General features: G+C 41.6%; 1 protein-coding gene across 4 annotated transcripts in view; it reads left to right on the forward strand.

Moving 5' to 3' along the window:
* The window catches only part of YWHAQ (tyrosine 3-monooxygenase/tryptophan 5-monooxygenase activation protein theta), a 47,308-nt gene extending 21,299 nt beyond the window's left edge, over positions 1-26,009 (forward strand). For 3 of the 4 annotated variants that reach the window (XM_038396342.2, XM_038396343.2, XM_043510265.1), the window contains exons 3-6: positions 17,488-17,611; positions 23,002-23,165; positions 23,606-23,701; positions 24,919-26,009. In XM_038396342.2, the coding sequence (XP_038252270.1) occupies positions 17,488-17,611; positions 23,002-23,165; positions 23,606-23,701; positions 24,919-24,978 (444 nt within the window). In that variant the 3' untranslated portion in view covers positions 24,979-26,009. Of the gene's footprint in view, positions 1-17,487; positions 17,612-23,001; positions 23,166-23,605; positions 23,796-24,009 lie in introns of all 4 variants that reach the window. The other variant, XM_043510266.1, reaches the window with a different exon arrangement.
* Positions 26,010-26,367: the final 358 nt, after the last annotated feature.

The raw sequence follows: 26,367 nt of genomic DNA on the forward strand, positions 1-26,367 counted from the left end.
TTGGCTGCCAGTTCTTAACTATGTAAGCAAGCATTCAGAATCAAAATGGAAAAGGCAGACTAGGTCATCTTATCCATTTCCATGCCATATGGGAGTGTTCCTGTGTTTTTCTGCAGAACTTTGTCAGGTCATTTTAAACTATTCTAATAAAGGTCATTCCACTATTATTGGAAAGGAATTAAATGGAAAATCACTTCACTTGATCCCTAAATTGCTTATGAAATCTGGTGATAAAAGCCTACTGTCTTAAATAGCTTGTCATCCAGCCCCCTCTTAATGTCTAAAAACAGTAAACTGATACACAAAGATTGGATCTGGAAGGATAGTTTTGCCTCTTTTTTGGAATTCCGTTATGAAAGGTAAAATACCCTTACTGACTAGGCCGGGGAATTATTTCTGCTTTACTGGAAGTCAGTGACCACTGAAATGCGTCAGCATGAAATAGGCAGTTGGTGTTCAGACATTTGGCAGGGGCACAGGAAAATGCAATCGTTCATGAATACAAGCGTAACTACATGTGTTCTAAATCCACACTGATCAGTGTGCTATGAAACTAAAGCAATTTAGCACCTTTTTAACTACTGTTGATAGTCATTTGAAGCTAATTTTGAGCGGGTGACATGGTCTAAGGCAGGGGTGGGCAAACTTTTTGGCCTGAGGGCCACATCGGGGTACAGAAATTGTATGGCCCACTCTCCATACTCACAAATTGGGGTTGGGGTGTGGGAGGGGCTGAGGGCTCTGGTTGAGGGTGCGGGCTTTGGAGTGGAGCTTGGAATGAGGAGTTTGGGGTGTGGGAGAGTGCTCTGGGATGGGACCGAGGGTGCGGGAGGGGGATCAGGACTGGGGCAGAGGTTAGGGCATGGGGAGAGGTTCTGGGGTGCAGGTTCTGAGCAGCGCTTACCTCAAGAGGCTCCCAGAAGAAGTGGCATGTCCCTTCTCCAGCTCCTACACATGGAGTGGACACAGACCCTCAGAGCGGGGCCATGCAGCTGCTTCTGGGAGTTGCATGGTGCAGCCCCCAACCCTGCGCCCCGTCTGGAGCGGGGCTGAGCTACGTGGTGCAGCCCCTGACCCGGTGCCCCAGCTGGAGCGCCAGAGTGGGGATTGGGAAACCTGCATCATGTGACCTTGTGCTTGCCTCATGAGGCATTGCAAACCATTCGCAAAGCACCCTGTGGCCAGTTCCACAGTGGGATAGCTACCACAATGCATTGCTGTCTTTGCCATTTCAAGAGCTGATAATGTGGATGCGCTCCAGCATCACAAGGAGCACAGTGTGGACACGCAACAGCGGTTTAATTCCAGCATTTTAATAAAAGTGGTATAACTTGTGCTGCAGAAACTTGCCAGTGTAGACATACCCTAAGTAAGCTACTTCAGCAGCCCCTGTACCTTCACTTTGTACTGCAAAAGGTAGAAAACAGTTCTCTGGTGTGTATTTGTATATATTGTTGCTAACTGTTAAATACTTTCTCAGCACTATTTGTTCTGTCATAAGTGGCATCTTTTGATGACTGAATGGCAATGTTCTTAGGAACCTAGACATATTCAAATATTCTGTATTTTTAAGTAGTTAGGAGAACATGCTGAAGAAAATAGTATTAAAACTGAAGCTACTATTTTAAGATCTGTGGGTGAAGCTGTAGAAATTAAGTTCATTTCTCCCACATACTGCAGAAAGATTAGCTTTCCTTCAAGAGTTGAATGTTGGCTCTTGTTCAGACATCTAAGAACTTGGTTAAGTGAATGCTAGGTGGGATTTGCAACTAAATTTGTCTCGGTTTTAACATAAGATGACTAAAATCTGTTACTTCTACTCGGGCTGGAAAAGATTGCAGAAATTGAGCTCTTGCCTTTGAGCAGTATCGGCATTGACAACTGTGATCATTATCCTGATATTCTCTTGCTGACTAGACTGATCCTATTGAACTCTTTTGCTGAAGCTCAAATGGTAAAAGACCCATCTTGTCTGTCTTGGTGTAAAAAGTAGTGTTTAGGATTTACCCATATCATATTTACTGGATTTCAAGCTTTAGTAGCCTTGAAGTGCTTTCTAAAAAATTAAATTGATACTGTTAAGATGCTTGTTAAGATGCTGTTCCTTACAAGTCAGAGTCAAACTTGGAGGTGTTGGTGGTAATATCTGAGTCAGTGCAAGTAACTTAAATGGCACTTCAACTCAAGTGCTTAAGCAGTTTGACCTAAGAATCAAGTTTTAATATAACCTGAACTTCATTCAGTGGGTAACTTTCATTACAGCAGGAATTCTGAACATTAACATGCTTATTGCTTGACACTAAATACTAACTCAACCAGCTCATTTTTCCAAGTAGCTTTTTTTTAACATGATGATGCTTAACCATCTGTGCATCGTTATAAAAGCAAGATTACTCAACATGTTTTGGGTGGTGCAAAAATAACTTTCAGCCATTCAGAGTTGAGGAATATGTTAGTGTATCGCCTAACTTTTTTAACTACCTTGAAACCAAATAACTCAAGTGCTGGTAATAGAATCCATCTTTGGTTCTACTATGTGTAATCTTCTGAATATTGCTGTAGCATCCCAAACTTTTCAAAATGAAACTACACTATTTGAAATTGATATCTTCAAAGGGGCCTAAGGGAGTTAGGCACCTAATTCCCTTAGGGTGACTTGAAAATTGGAGGCTTGATGTTCTTGGATTAATGTGGTCAGCAAACAGTCAGCAAAGTTGACTTAGTTCATATTCCTCTTGTGGGACTCCTTGAATTAAAATAGTTTTGTTCTCAATTACTCAAAATTAGTGGCCAACGTGAAAAGAGGGTAAACATAGAAGATGACATAGGTATACATTGAATTACAATTCTAGTGGGAGAACTGCGCTTTCAGGTACAAGAATTTTGGTAGCAGAAAGCTTTACTAGACAGTTTGAGGGAGGGAAAATAAATCGCCAGTGTTTCACTATCTTATTTCTCCCTTTTGCTTATATTCTGTTCACCTAAACTCAATGTGGAATGTAAATGTGTAGTTAGTTCATGCAGTGGTTCTCAACCAGGGATACCTGTACTCCTGAACTACAGAGAGGTCTTCCAGGGGATACATCAGTTCATCTAGATATTTGCCTAGTTTTACAACAGGCTACATAAAATGCACTAGCGAAGTCAGTATAAACTAAAATTTCATACAGACAAAATGAGAAAGTAAGCAATTTTCAGTAATAGTGTGCTGTCACGCTTCTGTATTTTTAAGTGAGGTGAAACTTGGGGTACGCAAGACAAATCAGACTGCTGAAGGGGGTACAGTAGTCTGCAAAGGTTAAAAACTACTGAGTTAGCGTATGGTCTGACAAAGGAGTAAAATTAAAGCATGCAGCTGTGTAGCCTTAAAATGAAGTGGAGTACTGAATGTTTTGCACAAAAAAAAACTTTAGAAGAGGGGGCTGATTTGATCACAGTTGCTCTTCCCCCAGGTCCCTCAAAGGACAGGTAAGTTCTTCTGCAATGACTGGGAAAGAATCCTAGAGGATATGCCCTCAGACACACTTAGGCATGTGCAGAAACAATGAGGATAAGTAGACTTTTCAGTGGGGATGTGCTCTCACACTTGTGCTGTATAAACATAGTGTAGGTACTCTCATCTAGGCTTGATGATACTTTCTGCATAACACTTCTATCCACACAGCTGAAACTCTTGTCCAGTCTCTAATATTGCATCTCGATCCGCTGCAGCATCCTTCTCTGTGACCTTGACAAATGCAACCTTGCTATACTCGTATCCATTCAGAATGCTACTGCTTAAAGTCATTTCCCTAGCCTGTTACTTTGACTACGTGACCCCTCTGTCTCTTCAAACATAAGCTACCTGTCTTCACTTTGAAGACCCTTCAGAGCAGGGATGGGCAAACTTCTTGGCCCGAGGACCACATCGTGGTTGCAAAACTGTATGGAGGGCTGTGCCTCCCCAAGCAGCTTGGCCCTTGCCCCCCTATCCACTCCCTCCCACTTTCCACCCCCTTACTGTCCCCCTCAGAAACCCTGACTCATCAACCCCTCCCCCGGGACCCCCATCTCTAGCAGCCCCCCTGGAACCTCACCCCCTATCTGCCCCTCCAACCCCTGACAGGCCCCCTAGGACTCCCACGCCTATCCAACCCCTTCCCGTCCCCTGACCGACCTCTCCCCTGATCCTCCACCCCATCCAACCTTCCTCCACCCCTTACCATGCCGCTCAGAGTGGCAGGAACTCGCAGCCCTGCTGCCTGGGAGGAGCAGTGGGCCAGAGCGCGTGCAGTGAGGTGAGGCTGCAGGGGAGCAGGGGGACAGCAGGGAAGGGGCCTCCCTGGTTGGGAGCTTAAGGGCTGGGCAGGACAGTCCCACAGGCCGGATGTGGCCTACGGGCCGTAGTTTGCCCACTTCTGCTTCAGAGCCTACCCTACTTTCTATCAGGATGCTGAATCTCACATTCAGTTGGCCTATGATGGCAGCCTCCATCCCTCACTTGCTAAATTTTGAAACAAGAGCCTTCATGTTTTCTCCCATGCTGCCCCTCATGCTTGGGAGGAGTTCCTTGTAAACATCCATAAACATGATTATCCTCCTTCAAAACCCTTCTTAATACTCCTTTTTCTGTGATTCCGATGAAAAACTTGACAACTGTTAGCCTGCTGGGGTGCTGAGACCACTGCCAGTCATGCAAACCAGCATTCTCATTGTTTTCCTTGTATACTGCCTGTCACAGCTTCCAACTGATTGCCCCTTTGTGACCACTCACTAGACTGCTATGAGGGAACCTAATGACTGGGTCCCTGGGTATCTTAAAGCTTCCAGAGCCTGAGGGCATATCTACACTTATTATGCTGTAGCGGCTATAGTGCTTCAGTGAAGATGCCAGCTATTCTGACTAGAGAGGTTCTCCTATCAGCGTAGGTAATCTACCTCTCTGAAAGGCAGTAGCTAGGTCAACAGGAGAATTCTCTCATCAACCTACCACTGTCTACACCAGGAGGTAGGTTGGTTTAACTGCATTGCTCAGGATAGTGGATTTTTTCACACCCCTACGTGACGTAGTTATACCGGCCTAATTTCTTAGTGTAGACCAGCCCTGAATGAAGGCTAACCACTGCCTCAGTCATGGGATCCCTGGACACATTCTAGGCACGCACCCTCTTTGTCTGCAACTGCCTCCTGAAAGCTGGAACCTGCAACCTACTGTCCAGTTGCCTAGCCCATCAGCTCAGTGCTCATCCTTCAGATTTCCCCCAGAGCTTAAATACCCCCTCTCAGAACTCCACTTAAAGTTGTGAGCTTTCTGGATTACCTCTTCAGGGGATGAAGTGGTAGGTGTAGACAATTAACACACACAGACCCTTCGCAAATATTCTGACAAGATTGTTCTTTGCTTTAATCATGTAAGGCACAAGAGAGTATGGATCCTCTAGAACACAACATCCTAACTACAGTGCCCCTCACTAGCTCACCCTTCTCTTGAAAATCCCTGGGAATCACCTATATTCAGGAAGGTAGGCAGCACAATATGATCCTGGCCCATAATTAGGGATCCTAGGCACTACAGTTGTCATAACAAATCAGCATTCTGTAATCAGCATTCTGTGGCATAGAACAAAGCTGTGCTTGGGTAACGACAGATGCATGGAATGTTTTCCTATCTCCACGGGAGTTTGGTAGGGCTGCGTTATATCACCATCAGAGGTTTTAAGGTCAAAAGGGACTATCATGACCATCTATTCAGTATTTACATTGATTAGTTAATGGATAAGCTTGAGGAGGCAGTTGTCAGTGGCCTTGAGCTGAATAACATTCTGCTTCAAGATCTTGAATACATTGATATTGTCTTGTCTCAGCTTGGTGAATTGTACTCACTGATGGCTGATGTGTTTTGAGCAAGAAGCAGTGCACATGGGTTTGATTAGTCCAGATAAAACTAACTCCTTGGCCATTGCCATCAATTTGCTTGCATCTCCAGATTACAACTGTCCCAGTATTACCGTGTCAGGATGGGACATTGAACAGATGTTGTCTGCCAAATATTTGGGAAGCACTGTAAATGGTTCTGGAGGATAATCAAAAGATGTGGATGCTTGTGTAGCAGGAGCAACTGCTGCTGCACTTTTTTGGGCCCTTTAGTGACCTCTATGAGGATGTTGTGACATGAAGCTCGCCACAACACTGTGGCTCTGTAGAACCAGAGTTGTACCACCCCTCTTGTATGGAAATAAAATATGGGTTCTGAGAGAGGCTGAAACACACCAGGATTGATGTTTTCAATTCTCATCTTCATCAGCTGCTTGCTATGAAGTAGCAGGATGAGATCAGAAATGAGGCTATTTAAAGCTGAACCCAGCAATTGTCTCCACCAGCACTGGTTCAGTTTTGTTGGCTTTCTTGGCATGGACATACTGAAGACCGCAAATTCTGAAGTGTGTTTACCAAGGAATGCCGCTACTCACTCAGCAATTACGTGGGTGCCAAAAGCTTGAGGCACAATACGATTGCCAGTGATGGACCTGATGTGAATATCCAGCCAGACTACCTTAAGGACCTAGCCAGAAATTTGATCCTGGTGGCACTTGATCTGCAAAGAGGCCACATCCCTTTGGAATTTGTCGTCATGACCATGATTCAATACAGTAAGGACCTATCTAAAGGGGAAGTAGGAAGTTCTTGGTTTGGAACGGAATATTTTTGCGCTTGAAGTTGACTCATTTTTGATGCCTTTATTGTTCTAGCATACTTGCTCCTATATTGTTTGAGTATAGGTTTAGAAGTTGGAGAATCTAAATTCTGTTCTTGCTTCTGACAGACTTCCTTGGTGATCTTGGCAAACTTCTCACTTTATAAAAATGAGACGTGTATCATGGAGGGGTATTTAAAGTTTTGATTAAAACTTGTAAAGTGTGGAGGTCCTTGATAGAGCATTTGTTTTATGATTACATATTGGTAATGGTAAACATGCTTTCCCACTCTTTAACTTAGTATGTAAACTATTTCTCCTTGTCCACTGTGTATTCAAGAATAGCATCAAATGTGTGCTTACATAACATATTTTAACATGCAACATATTATACACACTGCAAATAAGTTTCCTGAACCTTTTGTCTTCATTACATAAAGTTAATTATAAATGTCACAAGTTGTGGTGGGAAGAGAGAGGATCATTCATGCCACCTGTACTCTAGATTACTGCTCATTTCATAAGTGACAATATACATAAAATGGAGTTATTTGTAAGACATTAAATGTTTTATGGAAAGGTAAGTATGTCCAAGTGGATGGAAAAGAAGAATAGGTCAGATTTTTTTCTGCTCTTGGCTATTCTACTCCTACTGACTTACTGTGGTTTTTGGAGCAAGTCACTGAACTCTCCACTTCTGAATCACCATCTCCACATCTGTGATCACTTCTCTATCACAATTGTGGGTGGAGAGGGGAGAGATGACACCCTTTTCTGTGAGCTCTATGGATGAAAAGTAACTAGAACACTTCATATATCTTAGTTAATTTCAAATCTACAAGTCTTTCTATATTGTGTATAGTATATTAATACTAGCTAAGACCCACTATTTGTTCAACAGACATATCTAAATTATTAGCATCAGTCCATCTTCTGAGCATGCTTTAGAAACATGCAATAAATATCTTACCATATGTATTTAGTTTTGGAATGTGCCAAGAATGGTGGGGGAGGGGAAAATCACTTTTTTTAGTTGTTTGTGTAGTATTTTTATACTAGCTAAATTCCCTAGAGGCTTCATTTACTTCATACCGTTTCAATAGCTTCAGTGTTGCTGCTTTCTTGACACTCTTCAGTTTGCAAGTAGAATAACAGGTAAACTTCTGTCAGTGTTATGTGGTTTATCTTTCTCTTTTCGTAGACAGCTGTTTAAGTATTTCTGTAAGATTCTGTAGTACTAAAAGTTTCCAATAAATCTTCAGTTTACAGAAAGCATAAACCAATTTAACTGATGAAATGAGGTCCCTCCCTAAACCCCTTCTACAAATATAGCTTTATTTGCTGAAATAACTAACACTTTCTAAAGTTGACATCGGTGATTTTGGAGGTGAGGGGGTATGGAAAGGCTGCTATTGTTACAAACTAAAAAATGACATGCTTTAACAAATCTTTGGTTTTAAAGAACCTTCTGTGCAGGATTTTCACTTCTGGAATGTTAGCTCCTTAGACTGGCAGATCCCACCTACTTTTAAGGCTTTTTGGCAGAGGAAGGTAGACCATGTAGGCCACATCCTCCCAAGCCAAATTCTGTCCTCTGATTGTTCTAATCAGTTCCTCCCTGACTGTTTGAAGGAGCTTGACAAAAGTTTGCATGTCAGTTGTTGGGATTCAGGAGAACTTAAGCTACAATAGCTCATCTTGACACTACCTTTCAATCCAGTTGGTGGCTGTACTATATATACATTTCTGTAGTGTTCTCACTGCTAGTTTCCAGAGTGCTAATGGCTTTTATGCCCAGCATTGATCTCTGTCCTTGTCTCTTGATTTTTCTCTGCATCTTGATTCTCAGATGTTTATCTTACTACCATGTTTTGCTTTATAACCCAATAGTATGTGTGAATAGTTCATATTCGTTCCTGTGTGCATTATTTGGCACTTCTCAGGCGGTATCTACACTGCACTTTCATCAGTAAAACTTTTGTCACTCGGGGGTTTTACTGATAAGTGCCGTTGTGTTGTCGTTGTCAGCAGGAGACACTCTCCCACCAACAAAGCTACCACTCCTCGTTGGGGGGAGAGAGTGTTTTGTCGGCAGGAAAGCTCTTTCCTGCTGACAAAAAGCCACTATATTGTGTGCCTTATAGCGGCAAGACTTACAGTGGCACAGCCATGCTGCTTAAGCTGCACAGTGTAGACATAGCCTCAATACAGAACTCGGTTTTCCATCATGCTGTGCATTTGGCTACTGTGGCCTGGTCCCTGACCCTCTGAATTCCTCAGTCTTTAAATTTGAGGGTAAATCTTGTCACATTGAAACTTTGCTGCATCACTCTCTTCTGCCTCTTTCAGATCAGGAACTGAATACAATCAATGTAGTCCTAATATGGAACCTTGAGGTACTCAACTGATAAGATTTTATTATGCTGAAAATTTAACATTTATTCCAGCTCGTTCTTGCCTCTTAGCCAGTTTCTAGTCCATTGCGGTATTTTCCTTTTTTGGGGAGAGGAAGTCCTAAGAGCTCCTGCTTTGTCACATGTAGTAGTTTAGATAGTTTAGTGTCCTTTGTCTTTTTGTAGAGAAGCAAAATGTGTGTTGTAAATGGCTTGTCTAGTTCTTGCAAAGTCCAGCCATGAGGAAGTTTGTGTGGAAGGTTGGTTTTTATGAGAGTATCCAGTTTTGGGAGCTCATTCTGAATCTTTCCCTGTTTGCTGTAGAGGATCAGATGGTTCCGCAGTTTCTTTGAGAGCATGTGGCACAAGCTGTCAGCATAGTCTGCGTGGTATGTAGATTGTAATGGACATAATAATCAAAAAGGCTGAGATAGGAGGTGCTGTCGTCATCATGAATGGGTTGGAATATGAACAAGAGGCTGTTAGGCAGCTCTCCAATACCACTTTGTACAAGCCATTACCCTGTGACCCCACTGAGGGTTACCAAAAGAAACTACAGCATTTGCTCAAGAAACTCCCTAAAAAGCACAAAAACAAATCCGCACAGACACCCCCCTGGAACCCCAACCTGGGGTATTCTTTCTGCTGCCCAAGATCCATAAACCTGGAAATCCTTGATGCCCCATCATCTCAGGCATTGGCACCCTGACAGCAGGATTGTCTGGCTATATAGACTCCCTCCTCAGGCCCTATACTACCAGCACTCCCAGCTATCTTCGAGACACCACTGACTTCCTGAGGAAACTACAATCCATCGGTGATCTTCCTGAAAACACCATCCTGGCCACTATGGATGTAGAAGCCCTCTACACCAACATTCCACACAAAGATGGACTACAAGCCGTCAGGAACAGTATCCCCGATACTGTCACGGCAAACCTGGTGGCTGAACTTTGTGACTTTGTCCTCACCCATAACTATTTCACATTTGGGGACAATGTATACCTTCAAATCAGCGGCACTGCTATGGGTACCCGCATGGCCCCACAGTATGCCAACATTTTTATGGCTGACTTAGAACAACGCTTCCTCAGCTCTCGTCCCCTAATGCCCCTACTCTACTTGTTACATTGATGACATCTTCATCACCTGGACCCATGGAAAAAAAGCCCTTGAGGAATTCCACCATGATTTCAACAATTTCCATCCCACCATCAACCTCAGCCTGGATCAGTCCACACAAGAGATCCACTTCCTGGACACTACGGTGCTAATAAGCGATGGTCACATAAACACCACCCTATACTGGAAACCTACTGACCGTTATTCCTACCTAAATGCCTCCAGCTTTCATCCAGACCACACCACGCGATCCATTGTCTACAGCCAGTCTCTACGATACAACCGCATTTGCTCCAACCCCTCAAACAGAGACAAACACCTACAAGATCTCTATCAAGCGTTCTTACAATTACAGTACCCACCTGCTGAAGTGAAGCAACAGATTGACAGAGCCAGAAGAGTACCCAGAAGTCACCTACTACAGGACAGGCCCAACAAAGAAAATAACAAACACCACTAGCCGTCACCTTCAGCCCCCAACTAAAACCTCTCCAACGCATCAAGGATCTACAACCTATCCTGAAGGATGACCCATCACTCTCACAGATCTTGGGAGACAGGCCAGTCCTTGCTTACAGACAGCCCCCCAACCTGAAGCAAATACTCACCAGCAACCACACACCACAACAGAACCACTAACCCAGGAACCTATCCTTGCAACAAAGCCTGTTGCCAACTCTGTCCACATCTATTCAGGGGACGCCATCATAGGGCCTAATCACATCAGCCACGCTATCGGAGACTCGTTCACTTGCACATCTATCAATGTTATATATGCCATCATGTGCCAGCAATGCCCCTCTGCCATGTACATTGGTGAAACTTGACAATCTCTACGTAAAAGAATAAATGGATACAAATCAGATGTCAAGAATTATAACATTCACAAACCAGTCGGAGAACACTTCAATCTCTTGGTTCACTCAATTACAGACTTAAAAAGTGGCAAAAGCGTTTGGGGAACTTGTGGTGGTCTCGTGCAGCTAGCAGTAAAGCATGAATTTCTAAAAATTATTGAAGTTTTTTCTAACACACAAGGTACTGCACCCAATACAAGGTAAGAATATTGGAAAGGATAGTGGATCAGACCAATGGTCTGTCTAGCCCAGTTTCTGGTCTTCCAATGGTGGGCATTGCCAGATGCTTCAGAGGGAATAAACAGAACTGGACAATTATTGTGTGATCCATCTTCTATTGTTCAGTCGCATCTGGCAGTTAGAGGCTTAGGGAAATTCAGAGCATGGGGTTGCATCTCTGACCATTTTGGCTAGTAGTTATTGTTGGACCTATCCTCCATTAATTTATCTAATACCCAGTTATACTTTTGCTCTTTACAACATTCTTTAGCAATGAGGTGCACAGATTGACTGTATATTGTGTGAAGTACCACCTCCTTCTGATGTTGTTAAACCTGCTACCTATTAATGTAATTGGATGATCCCTGGTTCTTGTATTGTGAATGAGTAAATAACACTTCCGTATTCACTTTCTCCCCACCATTCCTGATTTTATAGACCTCTATCATATTCCCCTCTATCATATTTCAAATCACCATCCTAGTCAGGTGGTTGGTAACATATTCCTTGTGTTATGCTCTTATTATTCAAGCATGAAATTTCTGTCCATTGAGATTTGATTCATTTTGAGATTTTTACTATATTTGACTTTTTCATATATAGAACAGGTAATAATTTTGGACAGTTTAAAGATTGATTAATCACTGGACTGGAAGTTTGTGATTGTCTAGGGACTAGTGACTGTGACAGGAAAATTATAAGCAAAACATACTGGAAGCAAAAATTTGGAAAGAAAACTGAATGAAAATTGGGAGTTCTTAAAGTTTTTAGTATATGTCCAAAATGCCACAATCAAGAGAGGACAACTTGGCTTAAAAGTCCATCTGGGTTCAGTGGTAAAATGAAGGAAGCAATTAGAAATAAAAAAAAAAATACCTAACACATGGAAACAGAATAGGTAACTATTGATTTTATATCTCTTACTGTGAAGTGCAGAAAATTGCTTTAGCTTCCCTTATCAATCAAGGAAAATCCATGGCTGGCAGCCGTCAGGACAATAAGAAGTTTATGTATAGGACAAAAGACAATGGTATTGTCCAGATATTAGATCGGGGTGGGCAAACTTTTTTGGCCCAAGGTCCATATCTGGATATAGAAATTGGCGGGCCATGAATGCTCATGAAATTGGGATTGGGGAGTGGGGGGTTAGGGCTCCTGATGGGGATGAGGGGTTTGCAGTGTACAAGGGTGCTCTGGGCTGGGGATGAGGGGTTCGGAGGGCGGAAGAGGGATCAGGGCAGGAATGGGGTTGGGGCATGGGGGGTGAGGGCTTGAGCTGGGAGTCTGGGCTGAGGATGATGGATTTGGGGTACAGGAGGGTTCTCCGGGTTGGGACTGAGCGGTTCGGTAGGGGGTGGGAGGGTGGCTCGGGCGCAGCTCCGGGCAGCACTTACCTCAAGCAGCTCCCAAAAGTAGCAGCATGTTGCCCCTCCGGCTCCTGCATGGCCAGGCAGCTCTGCTGCATGCTGCCCCATCCACAGATGCTGCCCCTGCAGCTCCCATTGGTCGCGGTTCCCAGCCAATGGGAGCTGCAGTGGCAGCATGCGGAGCAGAGGCCCCTGTGGCTGCCCCTACGCGTATGAGCTGGAAGGGGGACATGCTGCTGTTTCCGGGAGCCGCATGGAGTGGTCCCCAGCTGGAGCTCGAAGGTTGGATGCCGCCCATGGGCCATAGTTTACCCACCCCTGTACCAGATGGCAATAGTAAAATTATTAATAGTGATGCAGAAAAACAAGAGTTCAGTAAATAATTCTGTTCTGTATTTGGAGAGAATCAGAATGATGCATTCATAGCAAGAGAATGTAGTATCCAGACTATTTGTAACAAAGGACGATGTTTAGAAATCTACTAGGGATAAACATTTTAAAATCGGCAGGCTTGAATAACATGCACCCAAAAGACCCAAAGGAGTTTGCTGAGGGGAATGAACATCTTACTTTTTAATAAATCTTGGAATACAAGGGAATTCTAGAAGGCTGGAAGAGTGCTAACTTTGTACTAATATTAAGAGGTTAAGCCAGATTACCTAGGAAGTATAAACTGGTTAACTTGACATCAGTTCTGGGCAAAATAATGGGAAAGCTAATCAAGAGTTCAGATGATGGAGGATAGGAATATAATTCCAGTCAACAGAGTTTTATGGAAAATTGATTTTGTCAAACCTGATTTCATTCTTTGGAATTACAAGTTTGGTTGATTAGGCAAGTATGTAAATGTAATAAACATAGTTTTTTGTTGGTAAAGCATAACATTCTGATTTAAAAAATTAGCACTATACAATTGTCAACAGAGCACATCTTAAATGAATTAAGAGGTGGTAACTGACAGACTTTAAAAAATAGTCAATAGGAAAACCATCAAATCAGTGAGGTTCGACAGTGCTATTCAAAATTTTCATTAGTGATCGGGAAGTAAATATAAAATCAGTGTTGATCAAATTTGAGGATGACTTGCAGATTTGAAAAGGAGTACTTGTGGCACCTTAGAGACTAACAAATTTATTAGAGCATAAGCTTTCGTGAGCTACAGCTCACTTCATCGGATGCATTTGGTGGAAAAAACAGGGGAGAGATTTATATACACACACACAGAGAGAACATGAAACAATGGGTTTATCATACACACTGTAAGGAGATTTCAGAGTAGCAGCCGTGTTAGTCTGTATTCGCAAAAAGAAAAGGAGTACTTGTGGCACCTTAGAGACTAACAAATTTATTAGAGCATAAGCTTTCGTGAGCTACAGCTCAAGTGATCACTTAAGATAAGCCATCACCAACAGCAGGGGGGGGAAGGAGGAAAACCTTTCATGGTGACAAGCAGGTAGGCTAATTCCAGCAGTTAACAAGAATATCAGAGGGACAGTGGGGGGTGGGGTGGGAGGGAGAAATACCATGGGGAAATAGTTTTACTTTGTGTAATGACTCATCCATTCCCAGTCTCTATTCAAGCCTAAGTTAATTGTATCCAGTTTGCAAATTAATTCCAATTCAGCAGTCTCTCGTTGGAGTCTGTTTTTGAAGCTTTTTTGTTGAAGTATAGCCACTCTTAGGTCTGTGATCGAGTGACCAGAGAGATTGAAGTGTTCTCCAACTGGTTTTTGAATGTTATAATTCTTGACGTCTGATTTGTGTCCATTCATTCTTTTACGTAGAGACTGTCCAGTTTGGCCAATGTACATGGCAGAGGGGCATTGCTGGCACATGATGGCATATATCACATTGGTAGATGCGCAGGTGAACGAGCCTCTGATAGTGTGGCTGATGTGATTAGGCCCTATGATGGTATCCCCTGAATAGATATGTGGACAGAGTTGGCAACGGGCTTTGTTGCAAGGATAGGTTCCTGGGTTAGTGGTTCTGTTGTGTGGTGTGCGGTTGCTGGTGAGTATTTGCTTCAGATTGGGGGGCTGTCTGTAAGCAAGGACTGGTCTGTCTCCCAAGATCTGAGAGAGCGATGGCTCGTCCTTCAGAATAGGTTGTAGATCCTTGATGATGCGTTGGAGAGGTTTTAGTTGGGGGCTGAAGGTGATGGCTAGTGGCGTTCTGTTGTTTTCTTTGTTGGGCCTGTCCTGTAGTAGGTGACTTCTGGGTACTCTTCTGGCTCTGTCAATCTGTTTCTTCACTTCAGCAGGTGGGTATTGTAGTTGTAGGAATGCATGATAGAGATCTTGTAGGTGTTTGTCTCTGTCTGAGGGGTTGGAGCAAATGCCCCCCAATCTGAAGCAAATACTCACCAGCAACCACACACCACACAACAGAACCACTAACCCAGGAACCTATCCTTGCAACAAAGCCCGTTGCCAACTCTGTCCACATATCTATTCAGGGGATACCATCATAGGGCCTAATCACATCAGCCACACTATCAGAGGCTCGTTCACCTGCGCATCTACCAATGTGATATATGCCATCATGTGCCAGCAATGCCCCTCTGCCATGTACATTGGCCAAACTGGACAGTCTCTACGTAAAAGAATGAATGGACACAACTCAGACGTCAAGAATTATAACATTCAAAAACCAGTTGGAGAACACTTCAATCTCTCTGGTCACTCGATCACAGACCTAAGAGTGGCTATACTTCAACAAAAAAGCTTCAAAAACAGACTCCAACGAGAGACTGCTGAATTGGAATTAATTTGCAAACTGGATACAATTAACTTAGGCTTGAATAGAGACTGGGAATGGATGAGTCATTACACAAAGTAAAACTATTTCCCCATGGTATTTCTCCCTCCCCATCCCACCCCCCACTGTCCCTCTGATATTCTTGTTAACTGCTGGAATTAGCCTACCTGCTTGTCACCATGAAAGGTTTTCCTCCTTTCCCCCCCTGCTGTTGGTGATGGCTTATCTTAAGTGATCACTCTCCTTACAGTGTGTATGATAAACCCATTGTTTCATGTTCTCTGTGTGTGTGTATATAAATCTCTCCTCTGTTTTTTCCACCAAATGCATCCGATGAAGTGAGCTGTAGCTCACGAAAGCTTATGCTCTAATAAATTTGTTAGTCTCTAAGGTGCCACAAGTACTCCTTTTCTTTTTGCGAATACAGACTAACACGGCTGCTACTCTGAAACTTGCAGATTTGAGTACTAAGTGACAGAGCAAACACAGAGATCTGGATCACTTGGTAAACTGGCCTCCTACAAACTAAATGTTTTAATACAACTAAATGTATTGGACAGACAACTCAACATGAACTCCCGATGCAATGTTGTGGAAAAAAGAGCTAATATGGCCCTTGGATGTAGACAGGATTAGTAAATACAACTAGGGAGATGAGTTTTACTTCTGTCTATGGCGCTAGAGGGGCAGATATTGGAATACTATGTACAGTTCTAGTGTCTACTTTTTTTGTAAAAGTATTTTGGGAGCAGAAAGAAAAGGGGGTTTTGAGGGCTGGAGAAAATGCCTTGCAGTGAGACTTAAGAAATTCAGTCTCTTCAGTTAACAAAAAGATTGAGGTGGCTTGATTATAGTGTACCTGGGGAATGGGAAGGAGATGGGATATGGGTACTAAGGGGATCTTTAGTCTACCAGGGAAAGGTATAACAAGAACGAATGGCTGGAAGTTGAAGCTAGACCTAATGTGTGCATTGCTTTTAATTTTGAGTTTAACAATGAGGGTGATTAGCCATTGGGATAGTGGTGGGTTCTCCATTTCTTAGTCTTCAGATCAAGACTGGATGTGCTTCCTGGAAGATATGCTTTAGCCAACCATATGTTTGTGTTCAGTATGGGATAGGTGGATGAAATTTATTGGCCCTTGCATACAAGAGGTCAGACAACCTTATGGTCCCTTCTGGCCTTAAATTATATGAATCAATAAATGTCATCTACAAATGAAGTGTGCATGATGCACATGTACACTTGAACGTTTGGCCTGTAAATTGCCTAAATTGCCCCATGGTTTCAGATAATCTCCTGTTGAGATTGCTTGGGTGGTTCATGTGTCTGAGCTGCTTCAGGTTTATACAGCATTCTCCAGGCTCACACATATGTTCATATTTTAAGGTTGTATTTATACCAATGAGGCCTAGAAACTGTTTTATGTGGGATGCAAGCTTTCATTTGAATCTGGATGTCATGCTTGCTGGATAGCTACAACAAACTGGCAGACAAGTTTATATTCCACACCTAAATATTCAGTCATAATTGACTAATGAATATCACTTAAGAAAATTGTAAATAAAATCCTGCTCATATGTCTTGGCCATAAAGTGGAAAATAAAAATTCCCTCTTTTTAAAGAGACTTGAATTTCTGATAGATTGTGTTGGGTTTTTTCCAGTGAAATGGACTGGTCTCACACTAATCTTCAGTTGAAATTAATTTCTATTGGAATACATGGATTCTTCCTTAGTGCATAAGTATATATTCAGACTTGCCATTTGCTACTAGATTTTTGCCCTTTTCTAACTTACTATCACGCTTTCCACAACGTTTTAGACAGCTCACCGAACTGGAGACTTTAAAATGTTCTAGGTTTTAGTGTTTGTTACTATGCAAGTAGTCTGATTAGTTAAGTGAATATACATTTGTCTAAAAGACATAGTTAAAAATTTCTAAATACTTTGTATATTTTACTCTGAGCCACTTCTTTGCATATGCGCAACGTGCTTGAGGTGGCACATGACTAAGATTACTTTATCTAGACCAATATTTGGAGGGTCTTCCATTGCAGTGCATGTAACATGCTAATGTCTCCTATTCCTGCTTTAGGAGCTGCTGGACAAATTTTTAATAGCTAATGCAACTAATCCAGAGAGCAAGGTATTCTACCTGAAGATGAAGGGAGACTACTTCCGGTACCTTGCTGAAGTTGCATGTGGAGATGACAGAAAACGTAAGCATAATGTGTTCAATCATGCTCAAATAGTTAATGCTTACTTCTGTTTTGAGGTGGTGGGGAGAGGAAAGAGGAGCTAGAATGCACTGCATGTGTCACTAACTTTCATAATTCATATGCCACCAATAAAATGGAGAGGAGCCGCGTTTAGATCTGATCTCTCGGTGCTAATTTTCAAAATTTAGGTTGACTTTTATTGGACCTGAAGACTTCAGTATATGATGGAATGGAATTTAGTGTAATAGTCCCTTCCCCTACCACCTCCTGTGTGAATGGCTATTGAAGAAATGCTCATTTGAAACTTTCAAAATACTGTTTAGGTGAAAGATCTCCTAATGGCTTAAGAGATGCTTGTATTTTTTTTTTCCCCCCAGGGTAAGTAGGCTAGAGGTATTAGGGAAAGAGGAAGCTGTCTACAACTTTCTATCTGCATTGACCCTATCAACCCATAGTTTTAATTGGGCAAAACTTAACTGTCAAGCCATGACTCTTTGAGTCAGATGAGGCATGATGTACACTAGGAATTTACTTCAGTATAGCTGTTTTCCAGGGGTGTAAAAATCCTTCTGTCAACGTAGCTACTCCCTCTCTGGGAGGTGGATTACCTATGCCAACGGGAGAATCCCTCCTGTCAGCGTAGGTAATGTCTATACGGAAGCGCTACAGTGGCGCAGCTATGCTGCTGTAGTGCTTTAGGTGTACACATGCCCTGAATAAGATTACAAATGTAAATTAAATTACTACCTAGATGGACAAAGTGATACTAAAATAATAGTAATCTGGTACCCTATCAAGAAAACCTTTATGGTGAGCTCCAGTCTTAAGCTGTCTGATGCTGGTAGAGATAGTACACTCCTTTTGTGATTCTAGTCTGCCTACTGCTGCTGATCGTGAAGGACTGTAGTCCCTCAGAAACCTCAGCAGCCATTAGGACTTACTGCAGGGGCGGAAGAAACAGCCCGTTAGTTGATACGGGGCATTCTGACACTGCTAGCAGTCAACACCAGTTCTATAGACCATAGAAAATTGTTCACCATAACAATTAAACTAGATGTTCAGAAGGCACATTGGAACAAGTAAGAGAACTATCCTGTATGGTACCCAGATGTCACAGCAAGGGCAATATAAAAGCTTGGGCAGGTATTAAGAATTAGTGATAACTTCACGCAGCTCAAACCAAAAGGTATTCCTGGAGTTCTGCCCTGATAGAGAAGGGAGTTTGCCAGTCCCTGAGGAGCTGAGCTGTCAATATTTCTGGCTGGCCATTGAACAGAATGGGTTGCTGATAGGGTGTCAGTTGCAGATGAATCCATTTAAACCAGCTGTGAGGGAGGGGCATGGAGCTGATTTTTCACTTACATAAAGGCCTCGTTACACTTTTTCTGGCAGTGTAAAGTGACCTCAAAATGGGTGCAAATGTAAAACGGTGTAAAGAGGCCTTGATGTAAATGAGAACAGAATCTAAATTTTTTGAAGCCCTTGGCCCCAACAGGACTGTAGCAGAGAGTCAAAGCCAGTACCATAGCATCAAGGGAAAAGCTTTGTATAAGGCTATCATCGAATGTAATCAAGCTGTCAACGCTATCTTTGTTCAGCTTCCATGATGATAGTCTTACCTCTGTTTTATTCTCCAGTACCCAATATAACTCTAAGGGCTTGTCTAAGCACAGATGTTGCAGTAATTAAAACTTGGGTTTTAAAACCCATTTTTGTAAACTAATGCAAATCCCTGTGTGGGTACTCTGTGGTATTAATATTCCCTGACATTTTCCATAATAAGACCCTGTTTTTAGTGGCTTATAACTTTGTCAAACCATTTGGGTTAAAATTTTCTGTCAGGTGTCTGCCTCAGGCTAAATTTGTTTAGAAATTTTCAGCCAAAATGGTTTACTAGTTTACGAAAACAACAACAGAGAAAAATGCTTTGCCCGTGCAACAAAATTCTGATGACTTTTCTTTGAAAAGCTTTGAAGCACAGATTTGAAATTTGGCAGGAGGTGGCCTTTGTGTCAGGGGTGTGCCTTTTCCATCCCTGTGAATATCTACCCAAATTTGGCTGTTGTAAAGCTTTTGAAGAATTGTACTTCCCACATGTTCAATAGGGACTGTTTAATTTTTAACAGCTAACTTCCTTGAAGGTTCCATCTGCACTGAGTATTCTCCAGCCCAGGGCTGAGCAGGACTTTACCTTTTACCGCAGCTCTGGACTGCTGCAAGCCAGCCTGGATTCACACACCTCAAATGAGAGCATTGAGACTTTGTCTCCTGTCCCCTCAGTGATCCCCCTGATGGGCCCAGGCAGAATGGAGGAGGAATCTGCCTGACTATAATGCAGATGAGACAAAAACCAGACCTTTGAGTGGAAAGTAGGTTGGGATGAGGAAACTGGGGCTAGAGACTGGCGGGAATTCGGGAGGGAGATTGGGACACAGAACAAGGATACAGACTGAGAGCCAGAGTAGGAGAGCGATGAGAAGCCTGAAGAATGTGGACTGGAACAGGAGCCAGGTGTGGGAAAGATAGGACAGGGTGAAGGAGGGTATGTGGAAAAAGGAGTTGAGTTTGGTGGGAGGAAGAAGTGGGGATGGGGGGCAGGTAGGCAGAAATGCCCCTTAAGGCGCGCACTCCTCCATATTCTTGAGGGGACTAACAATATGAGCTATTCCATTAGCTCAAGTGGCCAAGGTGCATGGTGTATCTAATGGTTCCTGCTCATCTATGTGGGTGTCAATATGATGCCACAGGGAGAAATTTGTTTTTAGTTTTTTTAAAAAAACTAGGAAATTAAACACACTGTTTAAAATACAATTTTCAAGGTTGTAAAGTCAAGAACTTGAAAGTTAAATGCCAGAATTCAGGTTGCCTGTACATGTGCACTATAGAATCACAGAATGTTGGAAGGGACCTCAAGTGGTCATCTAGACCATCCCTAACAGGGGTTTGTCCGACCTGTTCTTAAAAAGCTCCAGTGGAAGCCTATTCCAGGGCTTAATTATCCTTAGTTAGTTTTTCCCCCCTAATATCCCACCTAAATTTCCTATACTGCAGGTTTAGCATATTAATACTTGTCCTACCTTCAATGGACATGGAGAACAATTGATCACTGTCCTCTTTATAAGAGCCCTTAACATACATTTGAAGACTTATCAGGTCCCCTCTGTCTTCTCTCAAAATTAAACATGCCCAGTTTTTAATCTTTCTTTATAGCTCAGATTTTCTAAACCTTTTATCACTTTTTATTGCTCTCCTCAACTCTCTCCAGTTTGTCCACATCTTTCCTAAAGTGTGGTGCCCAGTTGAGGCCTCACCAATGCCCAGTACAGCAAGACAACTACCTTCCATGTCTTACTTACAACATTCCTCTTAATACACCTCAGAATATTAGCCTTTTTTGCAGCTGCATGTTTGTTGACTCGAATTCAATTTGTGATCCACTATAGTCCCCAGATCCTTCAGCAGTACACCTGCGTAGCCAGTTATTCCCCAATTTGTAGTTTTGTTTTGTCTCCTCCCCCCCCCCCCCAGTAAAATCCTTTGCGCTGGTCTTTATTGATTTTCATGTTGGGGGTTTTTAGACTAATTTTCCAGTTTAAGGTCATTTTGAATGCTAATCCTGTCCTGTAAAGTCCTTGTAATCCCTCCCAGCTTAGTTCATCTACAGATTCTGTTGGCATACTCTCTACTTTATTATCTAATTTGTTGATGAAAATATTGAATAGTACCAGACCCCGTGCAGGATCTCAATAGATATGCCTCTCCCAGTTTGACAACTACTCCTGCCCATCACAGGCCACAGAACCTCAACTGCCCACTCCTCCAGTAGGCCCGTAACCTCTTGCTAAGTTATTGAAGTCCTCACATCTTGATTTAAAGACTTTTAAGTCAGAGAATTCACCATTACTTGAATTCAAATCTGTAAGTGACCCAGGCCCCATGCTCCAAGGGAAGGTGTACTTTCTGAGTATGGCCTTTCAACCAGTTATGTATCCACCTTAGAGCAAATTTATCTAGACCACATTTCCCTAGTTTGCTTATGAGCATGTCATGTAGGACTGTCAAAAGCCTCATTAAAATCAAGATGTATCAGATCTCCCCCACATCCCCAACATTCACTAGGCCAGTAACCCTATCAAAAAATAACATTGTTTGTTTGGCATGATTTGTGTTTGATATATCCATGCTGGCTATTCCTTACTACCCTATTATCCTGTAGGAGGTGCTTACAGATTGTCTAATAAATTGTACCAGTATGATAGTCCTTATTTACATGATCACATTATTTTTGCCATAGGACCTCTGCCTCATTCAGTGCATAGAATGAACTGTGCTCATTTAATGGGAAGTTTAGTTTTCTCCTTGTTGCTCAGTGCATGGCCCCCTGTCTTTACTGCTCTAATTCAAGTGCTGCTCTAAAGACAATTATTTCCTCGTAAACTTTTCTGTGACAATCACGATAGTATATAGTAGAGTGCTTTACAGGTGTTACTGAATTTATTTTCACAGTACACCTGTGAGATGGGAAGAGTGGGGAAGTATTATCCCCATTTTAAAGATGGGGAACAGTCACGATGATATAGTCAAAAGTATTCACTAATTTCATTGCCCAGTTAGATACGTCTAATACCCAATGGAGTTCTTAGTATTATATCCCACTTCATATGTTGAAAGCACAGCTCCCACTGATGTGAGTGCTCAGCCGTTTTTCAGATCAGATGCCAAGACCTCAATTTGGGCACCCAGAAAATGAGAACACAATTAGTGACTACCTGTGAAAAGTTTGGTTTTTTGTTTGTTTTTTAAAGTGAATCATAGAAACTCTGTGGTAGGAATAGAATCCAAATTTCCAGGGCAGTATTAAATAGCCTTGACCATAAACACGTCCTTTTTTTTTTTTTTTCTTATCATTTGCCTCATTTACTATGTACACCTTCTAGCTTCTGCAACAAACAAAGCAGGAACGCTATAGACACCAACCTCCTTTACTACATAACCCTGATGCATCCCCAGAGCAGCTCCACCCTGTCCACTAGGATCCTGTGGAAAAATTGTATGTGATCATGTAATTAAAGATTCATACATGTAAGAGGGCTAAATAAAGGTTACGTGGGCAACCGTAGTTCTGGGATTTCCTGGGTCCTTCACTTTGCAATCTTAACATGGTTTTTTGTGTGTAATATCAGTTTAGTTTGAGCCTATAAATGTCAGTACACAGTTGCACCAATTTAAAAGTCCGACCCTTAGTTAAGCCAATGCAACTGTTTCTTTCAGCCTAAATAATGAGACTAAGCATTTCTCTAAGGAGGTATTTGAAGCTAGGGTGAGGGACTGGCTTTCACTTTTCTCTATCATCCCCCTTTTTATGTTGAAATGTTCCTGTTTCTCAACAGAAACAATAGAAAATTCACAAGCAGCTTATCAGGAGGCGTTTGACATCAGCAAGAAAGAGATGCAACCTACACATCCAATTCGTTTGGGCCTAGCTCTTAACTTTTCTGTATTTTACTATGAGATCCTCAACAACCCTGAGCTTGCCTGCACGCTGGCTAAGACAGTAAGTTGCTGTATCTTTTTTTGGAAGGAGGGTAATTCTAATGAATGGAAGCTAATCTGAATAATGTGAATTGATCAGTCTGTCTTGTACAATAAAATCCTGTTTTGTTTAATGCATTTGATTTGCAGGTGCCTACTGTCACTACTTAAAGGGACACTGTCAACTTTAGTTTACAATATTTGTTGTTGAAAGAATTTTAAACATGCAAGATTTGTGCTGTTTTAAGCTACTTTTCCAATTTGGACAATGCAAATCAATGAAATTCTTTTCACTTTCTTCAATGCTGCATGCTTGTTTAATAAAGCTGTCTTCATGGAAAAAGGTTAAACTTAATTTTGAATTGTCCCTTTAATATCCACCCATAGTAACACTAATAGGAATATTCATAATCCAGTAATTCATAATCAATGTAAATAAGAAAAACAACTTAATTATTCCAGGCTTTTGATGAGGCTATCGCAGAACTTGATACACTGAACGAAGACTCATACAAAGACAGTACTCTCATCATGCAGTTGCTTAGAGACAACCTAACAGTAAGTTGCCCTTTTGTGCTAATTGGTCCAATAGCTGTAATTGTATAATGGCTATATTTAGACCTCATTTGTGTGATGAAACCAAAACATGGTCTTTATCTCGCACTGGTTTCAGAGTAGCAGCCGTGTTAGTCTGTATTCGCAAAAAGAAAAGGAGTACTGGTGGCACCTTAGAGACTAACAAATTTATTAGAGCATAAGCTTTCGTGAGCTACAGCTCACTTCATCGGAAGTGAGCTGTAGCTCACGAAAGCTTATGCTCTAATAAATTTGTTAGTCTCTAAGGTGCCACCAGTACTCCTTTTCTTTTTATCTAGCACTGAGCATCTTGATATTTAGGCCTATTATGTACTGTATTGAAGATTTACTTTCATAATAGGTTGATGTCTAATTTAAACTTTAGTGTGAAAAATTAATTGCATTAAACTAATCTGTGGCAGATTCAAACTTGGTTTGGACTAAAAAAATAGCACGAGTTAGTCAGTTTCCGTTTTGCTAAATACAACTTCACTTTCATCATAAGACTAGCAGGCTGACTTGACTTAGCAGATAGTACTATAAATCTGGTGGGAAAAAATGATAATCCAGTCATTAAGACAAGAATGAAAAAAGGTTATCTGTCTTAAAGGTATTACTGGTTCCAGCAATATTCCCCGTACTTAAATGGGGAATATGGCTGGAACTTTTAATACTTCTGAAACTTAAGGTGCACCAACTGTATACCATGTTAACTGTCGAAGGGACAGCTAGCTCTACATACTCCCAGCAATATTACTGTAGTTTTCAATAACAATAGGAATTGCACTTTCACCTCACAAGTCAGTCACAACCAGAGAGGTTGACATTCCGAGAACAATTTTCTTTTATGGGGTGGTGCCAGTCAAACAGACTTGTGTATTTTTTAAGTGCCAATCGTATAATTGGGTACCATATATTAAACAGATCTGTATTTGTTTAGCATTATGTCCACTTTGGCTGGTTAAATCTTAAACAGTTATGTATATGGTTGTGCCCTATGGATGAGAAGGTGCTCACGGTAAGCCAGTGGAAACTCTGCAAATTAAAGCAAGAGAGCTTTACACCTCCAGACCATAGCACTTAACAAATGTAGAACTCCTCCCATCTAGTCCTTGACTTTAGGAATAGGACAGTTGGTGCTAACCTGGAGGGTAGATGAGTAAGTTTTCAGGCTGATGTGGCTTTTTTCTTATTTCTAGTTATGGACATCAGACAATGCAGGAGAAGAATGTGATGCTGCAGAAGGTGCAGAAAACTAAACTGCCCATGGGGTGTCATTCTCTCTTCCCTTCTCAAGAAACCTTTTTACACGTCTCCATTCCTTATAGCTCCACTTGGATTTCCTATAGCAAAGAGAACCCATCCATGTGTATGGAAATCAGTTTATAGTCTTTTCACATTGCAGCTTTGGGAAAACTCCATTCCTTGATTTGTGTTTTGTCCTGGCCTTCCCTGTGTGCAGTTACTGCTGTAGAAAAGTATTAATAGCTTCATTTCATATAAACATAAGTCATTTCCAAACACTTATGTAGCGGACTAAAGTGTACCTGGTATTTAAAAACAAAAATCTGAACCAGTTCCTGCAAGTTGGCTGTGTTTTGTATTACAGTAAAGATATTAAAATGTAGTTAATTGCAACTAAAGAGTGTTCTACATAGCTTTCTAATTCTCCACATTCCCTCTTATTCTGCAGGGTTTCCTTTCAGTAACTGATTTTCACATGCTACTGTGTATTCTTTTCATGAGGGTTATGGAAGTATTGGGCCAGATGGAAAGTTTTTGGCATTTGTAGATTGAGAATTACAAATTTGAGTTGCCTTCTGTGTAATATTCTGCAGGGGCTACTGTATGTCTATGAAAATGGGGGTCTCTTCTTACTCATTCTTCAGTTGCTGCTGTTTATAAGTTGATATCCCTTCCCAATAAAAGTCACTTACACTCCTGCCTTTGTAGTTTTGGTATTCACTTTACTATGTGCTAGAAGCAGCGTGGAACTACTGGAATACAGACAGTGCTTTTTGGCAGATTAAAGTGCATGTCATTTCTTAATACACTGGAATGGGAAAACCAGTTCAAGTTCACATGTTCAAGTATAACATTTAGTACTTTTCCATGCAGATTTGTGCACATGTGAGAAGGTGTCAAGTTTGTCCAGTGATTGTTATTTAGAGAGTTGGACCACTATTGTGTGTTGCTAATCATTGATTGTAGTCCCAAAAAAGCCTTGTGAAAATGTTATGCCCTATGTAACAGCAAAGTAACATTAAATAAAATTACATTTTATAAACCACTTACTGTTTTTGTAACAATTCCATGCAATTACTTTAAGGGCTGAACTATAGCAAATCTTGCTAGGAGAAATGTCCTGAAACTCGTTCTTAAAGTCAGTTGTTCAGGTGAATTCACTTTGTATTTAAATATTAATGAATTGTATCAAAATACCTGAAAGTTAGTTATTCATTTGAATAGTTCATAGGCACAGATAATCCTCAAAGTTTAACCTGTGGCATGTGTCCTCCTTATTTTAAGCTTCTTGTGCTGATAGAAATTGTTGTAAAAGGCAGAAGCTAAGCAGTTAAATACCAAGTAGTACTCCTTGCTCCTAAGAGTTGAAACAGCCTGATGCGTATTCCATTGCTGCAAATATG

This window comes from Dermochelys coriacea, chromosome 3 (assembly GCF_009764565.3).
Source record: "Dermochelys coriacea isolate rDerCor1 chromosome 3, rDerCor1.pri.v4, whole genome shotgun sequence".
In the NCBI taxonomy this organism is placed as follows: Eukaryota; Metazoa; Chordata; order Testudines; family Dermochelyidae; genus Dermochelys; species Dermochelys coriacea.